The 14188-nt window shown below is 43.8% G+C and overlaps 1 protein-coding gene across 1 annotated transcript in view; it reads right to left on the reverse strand.

Moving 5' to 3' along the window:
* LOC137422073 (ATPase family gene 2 protein homolog B) overlaps positions 1-14188 on the reverse strand; it is a 62619-nt gene that overhangs the window by 930 nt on the left and 47501 nt on the right. The window contains exons 9-10 of the mRNA XM_068108796.2: positions 13690-13815; positions 1-1077 (exon numbers count right to left, since the gene is read on the reverse strand). The exon at positions 1-1077 is cut by the window's left edge and continues 930 nt beyond it. Coding sequence (XP_067964897.2) covers positions 931-1077; positions 13690-13815 — 273 coding nt within the window. The 3' untranslated portion in view covers positions 1-930. The remainder of the gene's footprint in view (positions 1078-13689; positions 13816-14188) is intronic.

Consider the following 14188-nt stretch of genomic DNA (forward strand, 5'->3'; position numbering starts at 1 on the left):
CATATTCTCACCTGAGAGCTGCAGTCAAGGCAGCTATGAATCCGTTTTCGCGTTGTGTCGTCCGGAAAACGGTAGAATGACAAGCCCGATCCCTTATGAAATCGGGCTGTACATCCGACAGCACAACAACTCTTTACCATCGTGTAAGGGGCAATATATATGTGAGACGAGTTTCAAATTGCCGCCATTACGTATGGTGGCAGAAGCAATGTTTTGCCACCCAAGCGGTCACGTGACTAAGACAATGACGTCACATGCAACTTCCTTATTGGATTCATGACGTCACGGCACACAAAAGTACTCATATCTTTGGAACGGCCGGTTGGATTTGGACAAACTAAACGCAGTTTTGTAGGGGAGAACAGTGCGCGAACGTCGATACCAAATTTGAAAAAATTGTTGATGCGCAGGGTCAAAATCGATGCGCGCGCTGACCAGAACCCAGAAATATATTTTTCTCGGCCTTAATACACCCACACTATTGTGGTGCCAATTTACTCCGCTACACCCTCTTCCTGACTGATGGTTTAACAGGACGACAATTGCATTACATGGTCATCAAGCATCATTTATCCCTTAAAATGAACATCGGTGGATTGCATGCATTTTTCCATTTGCAATATCACAAGTTCAATCAAACTTTAATCCTTGAGTAGAAGTTCAAGTATGTATATGATGCCTTTGGTGCAGCCTTTGGTTGTTGTTTAATAATGCCGCTTTCTATAGGCCAAAGTACACAGGACCCAAAGCCCCCATTTTGTGAGTAACAGATGAAACGTTGCTCGAGGTAGACTCTGCTCTTTCCTGTTTGTACAATGTGCTGTGGACACGCACCTTCCCATTTGTCCATCACTCTTGATATCTGCCCTGACCTATTACCCGCAAGGCCTTAGATTCAAGAAAAACAGCTGGAGGAGCCACATGATTGGATTATGGCCGTCCCTGAAAAAACTGCTCATACGAACACAGTTGGTCTGCGGAGAGTGATGGAGGGACGAGATGCAGCGCGTGCAGCAGATATTCCTGATGGAGCATGGCCGAGTCCATCCCCTCATGATGCATCGCCAACAAGCATGCCTAAGGTTTGTGAGGGAAAAAATTAATATACTGTATGTATAAATAAATATTTTAACTCATTGCAGAAGAAACCTTAACCCAGTGTTGAGTGCAAACTCTACCTGCCTATCAACAAATCACTTTCATAAGATGGAGCAAGACAGAATCAGAACCAAATCTCATACTCTCAACATGCCACCAAAACAGCCCCTCTCACCATCTCCAAAATTTAATATACAAAAACCTACAAGCAGCATTTGACAATCAATAATAACGTTGTAATCTAGTAAAAATGCAAAACTATTAATGTTTAAAGAGCCAAGACACTGTGTTGTGACTGGGACTTCAGACATAACTATATGGTATTCAAAGAATACTTACCCTGCGCAGTCAACTTGGTGTGAGACAACTCTTCTGTTTTTGAAGGTTTTTTTTTCTTTTTTTCTTTGATCCAATATGACTGCCAGACCACGTGAGCGATGACATCATAAATTTATATTCTCCAATATAATTGTTGTGTAGATCACGCTCAATAAATTTCACTGATCAGACCAAGCACTGTCCCCGTCAAAATATGACGTCATAATTAAGGCACCAATGACGTCGTCGTTAACACCTATTCCCCATATGGAGTTCTTTACAATGAGCCACATTTCAATTTTTTCCATAGAGCGGTTTTGGAGATATAGAGGTGCAATTTTTTCGGTTTTTCCAAGATGGCACCTGTACCATGTGACCTATGACATCGTAATTATCATTAAATATTCTACAGGAGGAGGCGCTCCTAAGGTGAAAATTTCATGTCAATCGGACCAACAATGCAGAAAAAAAATAATTCATACTGATCAAATCAAGCGTTGTACTTGTCGAATTTTGACGTCATAATGAAGGCACTTATGACATCATCATCAACATATCTTATTCCCCATGTGGAATACTCGACAATGAGCCATGTTTCATTTTTTTCGATTGAGCGGTTTCAGAGATATAGAGGTGTAACGCTTTTCCAATATGGCGTCCGCACCACGTGACCTGTGACGTCATAATTATGAATTTTAAAAATTCTACAGGCGAGGCGCTCCTATGGTAAAATTTGTGTCAATCGGACCAATGGCTGCTGACAAAATGAAATTTAAAAATGCAATCACGCACGCACATGAATGCCTAACTCTGCTTTTCGCTCCATGAGCACAGGGTAATAATCCAATACGAGAAGCATGGAAGACTAAACCACTCCCTGTATGTAGGAAGGCACAATGAAACCACGCCCCCGAGGCAAGTGTCACATCCCCAATCATAGAGAGCTCAGCTGGCCAAACAGGTTAAGCCCAATGAAGCAAGAAGCTGATCAGACACAATGGCATATCACATTGCAATGCTCAGTTACAAACAATGTCTCTTCTTTAAATTATGAAATCCCAGATTAAAACTGAAATGGGCTAACAATGGAACCAGCAAACAAAACCATAAGCAGCACTTTTTCTGATCTTAACCTGACCTAACCACAACACTTAATTTTATAAGTGCAGCAGCAGGTTTGCAATTGTCTTTCATCGTGGCATGCAGTGGACAGCATTGATTGTACTGATCTCTGGAGAACAGCAATGAGAACAAGGGCAAAATATGAACTACAGCAGAACTCGGTGGAGCGCATTCCTCTGCCAGGCTGAGCAGTTTAAATTTTGTATCGCACTGATAGGTTGGATCTGGATTCGGACCTGAACTAAACTCTAATCGGCTTGTTCTTGTCACTTAACCAACTCATCCACCTCACTGTGTCATAATCAGTCCACAACTTTTTGAAATATCATGCTATATATAGTTTTTGGCCTTATCTCTCAATGGTGAAGAATCACTCAAAAATTATGGTATCCGGATCTTCAGCAAAATCGGATCAATTAGTCCTAGTCACAAACCCAACCTGTCCACCAGGTTTCATCCAAATCCATCCATAACATTTTGAGATATCGTACTATACATAACTTTTTGAGATATCGTACGATACATCCTACAACGAAGGATGCCTAGTTGGCGGCTGGCTTTTGAGGCCAACTTTGAAATGCGGTTTGTTCAAGAAAGATCATGGCTGATAGTGAGACCCAGAAGTTTGAATGATTGAACTTCCTCAAGAGGATTGTTAAGAAAGTAGACGGGGTGTTTTCCAAAGAAGGAGAAGGTCAGTGAGAGTGAAAGATTTGTCAGGATTGAAAAACATATTCTAAGTGTTTGACCAGCTTGTGATTTTGTCAAGGTTTGAAAAGACGGAAGAGGATGCAGCCTGCCTGACTGAAGGATGTGAGATATCATGGTAGAGGGTGGAATCATCAGCAAATATATTGTTGCGGATATGAGGACTGTATTTTTTTGATTGTGTTGTATTGTGGTAAATTGGTGATGAATATTGCTCGAGTCTGCGCCTCCTGCCTCCGGAGCTGTGTAAAGGTCAAAAGGGCGTCCCATAATTAGTCCACAAGCATACACGTCAGCCAATAATAGAATACCCCTGTTCGATAGTTATATCTTATTCTGTGTTTTAGGGTAAGGCTGTGTCTCCCATTAATTGAAATACTCCATTGCACCAGTGAAAGAGATAGATTCCCTTCATTCCCACTCCCAAAACTTCATTCCCACTCCCAAAACTTTCATTCCCATTCCCAAAACCTCCATTCCCCCTTTTCGTCGATTAGAAACTACCTCCGCTCCAATTACCGCCATTGACCACGAGGCAGGGTCGGAGAAGAAAGGCGTGTCTCCACCTCGTCATAGAGGGGAGGAGTGAGCCAGCCCCACTCGACCAACCATGAGCCAGGGGTTTGGCTAGAGAGGGCGGAGGAAGAGGGATCGGGGAGGTTCGCAAAGGTTGAGGGGCGGGGCCTATATAACCCACGGCAGGGCGTTTCCCGAGGAGATGCGCTTTGAGTAGAGTCGAGGAGGGAGGAGATCAGAAGACAGGGAGGCCTTGAGTTGGACTAAGCAAGAGAGGAAGTTGTTGGACTGGGTGGGACTAAGAAAGAGAGAGAAAGAGTCCTGAAGCTTGTGAGGGAAGGAGAGAGAACCCGTCACACCAACCCCCCCACCAGCCGCGTTGGCTCCACCAAGCGTTCACCTCCACCAAGGCTCCACCAAGCTCCGCGTTGGCTCCACCAAGCGTTCACCTCCACCAAGGCTCCACCAAGCTCCGCGTTGGCTCCACCAAGCGTTCACCTCCAGCGATCCACCTCCTGCGATTCCTGTCAGCATTCCCCGCGTGAGTCTGTCTTTTGTTTGTTCTGTCCCTGGGTTAATTAAGACTGTAGGTAAGCTAGCGTTGCACTGTGTATCTAATCTCGTCTGTAAATAAACGTGACTGCTTTCTTCTTGATTATATGTGTAAATAATAAATCCAATTACTCTTCTGTACGTCTTCTCGTCTTATTCCTTTTTCCTCTTTGTATTCGGTCGCTTTAGAGTTTTCCCGATTGAATAGCGGTGGCGCGATCCAGCCAAAGTTTGGGGTAAATCGGGTGTTAGAGTCGGGGAATAACTGTTCGGTCGCGGTAATACACCACCGCTCGGTCAAAATAACATCTTAACCGCGTCTGCAACAATATAAAGAGGATTTTCTTGTGTCAGAGAGATCATTGATGAAGATAAAGATCATTTGCGAACTTTCATTGCTTTATGTACAACATCTAGTGTACCAAGCTGCGGACTGTACGAGTTGTCAGGTAAGGAGAGACATTCATCAATATCAATACAATCCCGGGCAGGACAAAATGGTCTATGGATTCCTTATACATTCGAATGAACAAGTCCACTGTGTACATTCAAGAAACTTTATACAAAACAAAAACAAGTCTTTCAAAGAGGACCTCCCCAAAAGTTCACGACTCCACTTGTACCTGGAGTAAACGTCATACCTGATACCCGATATGACCCCACTCGTACCTGATAGGTCATATCTGGATGCAGACCTGCCAAAATCTAATCGGCTTGGTCTTGTCACTTACCCAACTCATCCACCAAGTTTTGTCATAAGTCGTCACCAACTTTTAAAAATATCATGCGACAGTATATAACTTTATATATATATTAGGGTGGTCCACAGATATATGTAATATTTAATACTATTAAAAATCCATGCTCCACAAGGCTGCCCTTGTTCCCATGTTTATAAAGATCATATGAACCAAATATGAGGTCAATTGGAACTTATTTAGAGGTTGCTCAAAAAATGACATTTTAAATTTATCCTGTTTTTTTCAGATGGCAGAAACTCGCAGCTATTCCACAGTTTGGTTGCTGGGCAAGTCTGAAAAGGAAATAATATGAGGGGGACAACCCCGCTTTCACTTTTTTTTTTTCTCCATCAATTTATCACAAGATGATGCTCCAAAAATTTCATCCTGATCGGATGACGTTTTGTACTTGTCGAATTATGATGTCATAATGGAGGCAAATATGACATCATAGTTCACAAGGCTTATTCTCTATGGATAGTTCTTTACAATGAGATATGCCTCAATCTTTTCTACTCGGCGCTTTTGGAGTTATAGAGATGTAAAATTTTTCGGTTTTCCCAAGCCTGGTGTTGGCTTAGTGGTTAGGGTGCCGGCTTGGGATCCTAGGATCCTGGGTTCGAATCCTGGTCGATCGCTGAATTAACGCCAGGGGGTTGACTCAGCCTGTCATCCTTCCGAGGTCGGCAAATTGAGAACCAGTTCACTGGTCCCTGTGTGTGGCAAGAGTCGACTAACAGGGTTGGTGGCAGGAAGGGCATCCGGCCGTAAAACATTGCTTCAAAAAAGGGGACCATGGTGCCCGAAAAAGGCCAACCCCTGCTCTGCAGGGAAAAATGGCCTCTAAAGGTGGTTCTTTCTTCTTCAAGATGGCGGCCGTACCACGTGTCTTGCGAAGTCATAATTACTCTCAAAAGATTCTTCATGCCCAGGCGCACCTATGGTGAAAATTTCATGTCAATCCGTGCAAAGACTGCAGAGAAAGCGATTTTTAAAAGAAAATAACCCTGAAAATCGCAGAGCCAGAATTATTTATTTGGTCTGGGAAGACCATGCGAGGTTTCTTCTTCTTCAGCCTCTCAACTCGGTGAATATGTGATCTTTTTTTTAAAAGTCGGAATTTGGCCAAATCTGTTTTATTAGTTTGTTAATATACCTCAGCCAATGACAAATCTGGAATTAGAATTTTATTTGAGGTTAAAATTACCCTGAGAGATTGTGTCAAACGATGCCTTCATGTCTGTTCATGTGATAAATAATTAATTGCGCACATTCGAAGCCTCTTCTTCTTCACGCAATAACAACTTCTAGCTTCCAGACCGTACATCCAATCATCTTGAATTTTTGCACACTTGTTACTCTTCATGACTTCTACTACAGTATGAAGGTTCACGTCGATCAATGAAGCAATGGAAGAGATATCCATTTTTTATTTTTTTTCGTTTAATTAACAATATATGCCAAACCACGTGACCTATCGCAAACTCCAAAATGACATTGTAGTAGACTGACATGCTGAACAGATCTGTGAAGTTTCCCCTCGATTGGACCACAAATGAGGGAGGAGCTACGTTTTAACGGTTTATGCTTAAAAATGTCATAACTCTGAAACCATGTGACGCATGACGTCATGCTCGCTGACTTTTTTGTTCGTCATGGGTATGCGATTGTGTCTGCAAAGTTTGGCCTCGATCTGTTCAGGCGTTTTGGAGAAAATTGGATTTTAGTGTTTTTCACTCAAAACAATATGGCGACCGAACCACGTGACATGTGACGTCATAATTACCATTAAAATATTCTACAGACCGCGTTCCTCCTATGGTGAAAATTTGATCTCAATCGGTCCAATTATTAGAGAAAATGGTTTTTAAAGGAAATTACTCATTAAAATGGCAGCAGCACTGCCTGGTAAGAAAAATGTTGGGTTTCTTCTTCTTTCAACAATAAAGACTTCTACCTTCGAGACCGTACAACCAATCATATTGAAATTTTACACACTTGTTCCGCTTGATGAGAGCTACATTGTATTAAAAATTCAAGTCGATCAATGCAGTGGTTCAAGAGTTAGAAGCTTTTTAGGATTTCCCTTCAATTATTTATTGCGGCCAAACCATGTGACATATCAAAACGTCTCAAGTATCACTTAAACTTCCCTCCATGGGGAACATTTGTGTTAAGTTTCCACTCAATATCTTCACAAATTATGGAGAAGATAGCATTTTTAGTTTATGCTTTAAAACGTCATAACTCTGAAACCATGTGACGGATGACGTCATGATCAATGAACGTTTTGTTCATCATGGGTATGTGATTATGCATGCCAAGTTTGGGCTCGATCTGTTCAGCCGTTGCGGAGAAAAAGGGATTTTAGTGCTTTTTCACGAAAAACAATATGGCGGCCGAACCATGTGACGCATGGCTTTGAAATTTTTTAAATTCTGAGTTTTTTTAAACTAAGGATCCGGGAAAAAAATATCATTTTGGGGGGAGCAAAGATGTGTTTGACGAATTCTAACATCTTAACGTTAGCATTTTTAATATACTAAATAACCATGTTTTTTGTTCCCATTGCAGAGTTCTTTAGAATGAGCCATTCCTCAAATTTTTCCATCGAGTCGTTTCGGAGATATAGAGGGGCAAAGTTGAAGGTGTTTTACAAGATGGTGCCCATACCACGTGACCTATGACGTCATAATTAGCATTAAAAAATTCTACGAGCCAAGCCGATCATTTGATGAAAATTTCCTGACAATCTGACCAGTGGTTGCTGAGAAACTTAATTATGAAGTTTTCGGAGGTGCAAAATAAATTGTTCATAAGGTGGACACGGTAGTTCAATACGAGCAAGGTGGCAAACTGCTCATCAGATTTATCAAAATAAATATCGGATTTTGAAAAAAACTAAACAAGCAGCTATAGAAGAGAATGATCGTGTAAGTCAGTGTGTTTGGCCGCCACGTCCAGGAAATCTCTGCTACCCGTCCACCCTTGGTCTGCTTGTCCCCGCAGAGGTTCGTCCTTGCAGAGGCTTGTTCTCGTGGCGTTCCCCAGACCCGAAGCAGCCACCAAGCCTGAGATTTTTAGGCCTTTATGGCTCCTGGGCAAGACGTGTCTTCAGGAGCGAAGGTCACTCCAGCACTCTTTGACCTCCACGTGCCGCACTCTCATTGGAGCGTACCTAATGAGCGTACCTAATTGAAGCGTACCTTTCCTTCTTCACAGCTGCTCGGATTTGAATGCGTTTGAATTGTAATGTAATGTGTGCGTTTTGTATTGTAAGGTGTATGTTTTGTAGTCCATGTACCTTTGTGTGCATGGTTGTGCTGTAGGAAGTGCGGAGGAGGAGAAGAGTTAAAAGGGATGGGGAGAGGGATTAGAAGGGATAGACAAAAACAGGGAAATTAGAAAGGGAAGAATTACAAAAGGAGGGATTCAGACCTGCAATGCACACACGATGCAATTCACGATCCCTGATATGATGGGATATGATGGGATATGACTTCCGGTTCCTCGGGCGAGTGAGGCGTACTTCGAGCTCTCCACGGCATCGAAGTTTGAGTGTTTTCCCATTCTTGTCTTTGTCAAATTTCCACTGGTTATTTTGCTGTGTACGTGTTATTGTGTGTTTCTAGTTGATGTTGGTTTGTGGTTCGTGCAAACTTGTGTGTAGTTAATCGTTTTCTGAGTCGTACCTCGTGCGTGGCCTGGTAACTTGGGGCTTCCCTCCCCCCGTCGGTGTTTTGTCGGTTTGGGTTATTTCCTTCGCTGTATTGCTTGTTTCTTTTATTTTATTTTCTCCTCCTCACCTCACCTCCCGAGACAAAGAATTATATATTGATTCTTTCTCTCCTCCCGGACACGTGCTTGTTCGCTCTCCTCCTCATCTCGGCTTGTGCCCCGCCCCCTGTATCTCGTTTTCTTCCGCCTCTGCTCCTTCCTTCTCAAATCCACGTTCTTGCTTGGAGACTTTTCCCGGCTTTTTTTTTTGTTTGTTTTTTTTCATGGTTCTGTTTGGATATTGTTGGAATATGTTTAAACCGCAGCCGTGATGCTGACGCCCCCCCCCCCCCAGAATTTACATGTTTTAAACGTTTCCCAGTGTGTACCCTGGTCAGAATAGGTACACCGTATCCCTGCGTGTCGTTAAGAGACGACTAAGAGGGTTGGCGTCAGGAAGGGCATCCGGCCATAAAAACATTGCCTCAAAAAGAGAACCATGACAATCACAAGTACATATGGGCAGGGTACAGCCCGAAGTGGAGATCGGTTTCTGAGGTTTGGGACATGGAATGTAGGGACAATGACAGGGAGATCAGGAGAAGTGGTGGAAGTATTGGTCAGAAGAAGAGTGGACATATGTTGTGTGCAAGAGACGAGATGGAAGGGAAGTGGTGTGAGAATGGTGAAGGGTAGGCAGGCACAGAAATACAAGTTTGTGTGGCAAGGGTGCCCGGAGGGCGTGAATGGTGTTGGTGTCCTGTTTTCTGAGGAGTTTGTAGACAGTGTGGTGAGTGTGACTAGAGTGCGTGATAGGTTGATGATGGTGAAAATGATGATTGGAAAGCTCTTGGTGAACGTCATCTCGGGATATGCTCCGCAGGTTGGTCGAAGCGATGAAGAGAAGGACAAGTTCTGGTGTGCGATAGAGAAGCTGATGGAAAACGTGAAAGATGAGGAAGTTGTTGTGGTGGGAGGAGACCTAAATGGACATGTGGGAAGGAGTATGGACGGTTTTGAGGGAGTTCATGGGGGTTACGGATATGGTGTGAGAAATGGAGAAGGTGAAAGGATTTTGGAGTTTGCTGATGGAGCTGATTTGTTGATTTGTAATACTCAGTTCCAGAAAGAGGACAATAAGCTTGTTACATACACGTCAGGTGGGTCGACGACAACCGTTGACTACCTGATGGTGCGTAGGCGAGATAGGGGGCACCTCCGGGACACAAAGGTGATCCCGGGGGAGGAGGCTGTTTCACAGCACCACTTGGTTGTCTGCAACATAAGGGTGAAAGGTGCGAGGAGAGCTCGGCGGGTGAAGTACCAACCGAGAATGAAGGTGTGGAGGTTGAAAGAGGTGACAGTAAGGGAGGCATTAAAAGAGAGGCTGAGTAGGGTAGAGGATAATGTGGTTGAGCTTGAAAGTGGTTGGATGTCAATGAAAGCTAGTCTAGGGAGCCGTTGGTGAGGTATGTGGATGGACAAAAGGACCACCGAGGCACTCGGAAACATGGTGGTGGGATGTTGAAGTTGGAAAGAGGATTGACGAGAAGAGGAAGAAGTTCAAAGAGTGGCAGAAGGCGAAGGGTACGGGAGCAGAAACAGCAGAGCATGAAAGTTATAAGGCAGCCAGGAAGGCTGCAAAGAAAGAGGTAGCAAAGGCGCAGGAGGCATGTAGGAAAATGTTCGGAGAACGCTTGGATTCGGAAGAGGGTCAGAAAGCAGTATTCAGGATTGCAAAGCACATAGCGAAAGAGAGGTGTGATGTGATGGGGGTGAGTTGCTTGAAGGATGAAGTGGGACAAATCGTTGTCGACCCAGATGGAATTAAAGGAAGATGGAAAAGATATATGGAAATGCTGTTGAATACAGAGAATGAATGGGATGACAACATAGAGAGTAACCCAGTTTTAGGACCGGCAGAGAAGATAACTGAGAAGGAAGTTGAGGAAGCGATAAAAGCAATGAAGAGTGGAAAAGCGGGAGGGCCGACGGGAGTTGGGGTGTGAAGAGAATGACAGAGATCTGTAATCTGGTGGTGAAAGAAGGCCGCATTCCACTGGATTGGGAACTGAGTACCCTCGTCCCTCTATACAAGGGGAAAGGTGACCCTCTGGAGTGTGGCTCGTACCGAGCGATAAAGTTATTGGAGCATGGAATGAAGGTATTGGAAAGGGTGTTGGAAAGGAGGATAAGGAAGAAAGTGAACATCGACGAAATGCAGTTTGGATTTATGCCAGGAAGAGGAACGACAGATGCACTTTTCATTGTGAGGCAGTTGCAGGAGAAGTACATGGATAAGAGGAAGAAGTTGTTTTTTGGGTTTGTTGATCTGGAGAAAGCATTCGATAGGGTTCCACGCAAAGTATTGACATGGGCATTGAGGAAGTTAGGAGTGGAGGAATGGTTGATCAGAGTAGTGATGGCAATGTACAAAAGAGCACGCACAGCTGTAAGGACAAATGACGGGAACAGTGGTGAGTTTGAGGTGAAGGTGGGAGTGCATCAGGGGTCGGTACTAAGTCCACTACTATTTGTAGCTGTGATGGAGGTGCTGGCTCAGAACGTAAAGGAGGGTTTACCGTGGGAGTTGTTGTATGCAGATGATCTGGTGTTGATTGCGGAAAGTATGGATGGACTGAAGGAAAAGATGAACAAGTGGAAGGAATGTATGGAGACAAAAGGTCTGAAGGTGAATATCGGAAAGACAAAGGTGATGGCAAGTGGTAAAGCATGTGGTGAGGTGGAAAGAACTGGGAAGTGGCCGTGTGCTGTGTGCAGGAAGGGTGTCGGAGTGAACTCCATTCAGTGTACAATGTGCGCTGAGTGGGTTCATCAAAAATGTAGTGGTCTGAGAGGGTCATTAACCAGTGTGGCAGCTACATTCAAATGTAAGGTGTGCGCAGAGGGAGCTGCAGATGGAGGAAATGTTGAGTTGGATCTTGGAGATGGCGTGAAGCTGGAAGGTGTGAAAACATTTTGCTACCTCGGAGACATGCTGAATGGAGAAGGTGGATCAGACTCGGCAACGGTTGCTCGAGTGAGATGTGCATGGAAGAAGTTTCGGGAACTGAGTGGCGTGCTGATGAGGAGGAGAGTGTCGCTGAAGCTGAAGGGAAAGGTGTATGCTGCATGTGTGAGAAGTGTTATGATTTATGGGAGCGAGACATGGGTAATGAACGTAGAGCAGCAACGAAGGCTGGAAAGGGTGGAAATGCGAATGGTTCGATGGATGTGCGGAGTATCGTTGAGAGAGAGGAGGACAAATGATGAATTGCGAAAGATGATGGGAATATTGCCTGTGATTGATGCTGTGAAGAGGAACAGGTTGAGATGGTTTGGTCATGTATTGAGGAAGGATGAAAGTGACTGGTTGAGAAGAGTGATGGAAGTTAATGTAGAAGGAAGTAGAGGACGGGGAAGACCGAGAAAGACTTGGCTAAAGATGGTGGAAGAAGAAATGCGGGCAAGGGGGTTAACAAGGAGAGATGCAGAAAATAGGGCAAAATGGAGAAGATTGTCATGGGGACCGCAAGGCTAACCCCCGCTCTCGCAGGGAAAATTGCCTTAAAATGCATGTTGTTGTTGTTTGTTGTTGATATGATGGGAAAGGTAATCTAACGAAAGAGAGTTGCTCTGGAAATATCTAAACTAGGGATCCACTATGTGTGTAATGCAACTCCCCGGGGTCTTTCCAAAACCGCAACAACATCGTTTTTGGCACTATATCTCAATGGTGAAGAGACGCTTTACAAACTCTAGTATCCAGATCCGGATCTTCACCAAATCTAATCAAGTCGCACTTCTCACACACCCAACCTGTCCACCATATTTCGTCTGAATCTGACCATAACTTTTTCAGATATCCTGCTCACAGATAGATCAACAGGGTTGAAAGCATAACTTTCCCCGACATTCCTCTGGTTGTATAAAGATACATGGCAGTAGTAGGTAGTAGGTGTACGCAAGTCATTAAGTGTATGCGATTTACGTTCATCCTACGGCGATATTCCATACCTCCTGCATTTGTCATGACTTATCAAGCCAGTCAAAGTGTTATTTTATTGTTATTATTTTTAAATTGCTTAGCAAGGTTGTGAGCCTGCCTTATTGATCTGTTTTGGGGGAAAAGTCCATAATAAGACCTGTTTCTGTAGTCGCGATGCAGGTGGGGGGAAGTGAGGGTAGGGAAAGGGGGTCACATGACCATTTGCACCACTTAGTCAAATTCAGCCATGCAGGCCCGGCCGCAATATACCCGGCAAGGCCCTGTGTCATCAAGAGCCGGTCACATTGATACTGTATATACATGCACACAATGCATTTTATTTATTTATTTTCTTGTGAGTGTGTGTGTGTTTTTATTATTATTTTTTCCCAACAGAAACGAATCCCCATCTTTATGCGTGTTCCACATTTTCCCAACCCTCTGCACTACATTTCCATAATTGGCCAAGGGTGTGGCTGTGTTGTTGAAGTGGATGTTGGCATTGGCCGCTGTTTCAGTGCCCCCTGCATGTTAGAGCAGGAACTTGTAATTTGTAAATTTGTTGAGGGTGCCGGTGATAACCCGCTAACTCTTCGCAAAGGACACCGTGGGATCTTTAACGTCCACCAACGAATGCCATCAGACAGGACTCCTAGTTTAACATCCATCCGAGGGATGTCACACACACTGATGAATCACCCTGCCTGTGAAACACCGTGACAGTTTATGGCTTGGACTAGATTCAAATCCAGGCTTAATTCAAATTAAACGTAAGTGTGTGTACCTCTAGTCCATCCTGCAGCATGAGATTTAAATGAGGGGTGATAACAACACAAAGTAAACGTTCAGATTACCGAGGAAGTTAAATTGCTCTTATAAATGCCATGTTTGTTTCTTCAGTTCTAACGCAAGACTGCATTTTGGCCTCACCTCCGTGCACACGGCCGTGAGGTCCGCACCGGAGTAGAAAGGCGTCAGGTCAGCAATGGTCGGGAGACAGACATCAGCAGCCAAGGGACAAGCAGACATCCGTCGGCGGAGGATTTCTTGGCGCTCCTGTGAAAAGACAATTAAGAACTGGTTTGTGATATCCCCAAGATAATGAGTTTAATAGGGGACATTGTGATCAAAAGGATGGAGAAATAAATCTTTTACTTCTCTCTTCAGACTTGAAGAAATTAAAACTGGGATTTTTTAAAATATCGTAAAATTAAAGAGGAGCACAGATATGTAGGTGGAGGTGAACTAGAACGGCACACAGTAGAGTGCATGGTCTCGCCTCGCATGCTCATTCAGAAAAAAAATACCATCGTCAACTGAACACGATACGATTATGGCCCAAATACCCATATCATCCATGCACCTTATGATGTCACATACATTGGCGTTATCTGTAGCTTTATTTATTATTAGGATATTATTAGGATAT

The sequence above is a fragment of the Myxine glutinosa genome, chromosome 2 (genome assembly GCF_964187855.1).
Source record: "Myxine glutinosa chromosome 2, kmMyxGlut1.1, whole genome shotgun sequence".
Classification (NCBI taxonomy): Eukaryota; Metazoa; Chordata; class Myxini; order Myxiniformes; family Myxinidae; genus Myxine; species Myxine glutinosa.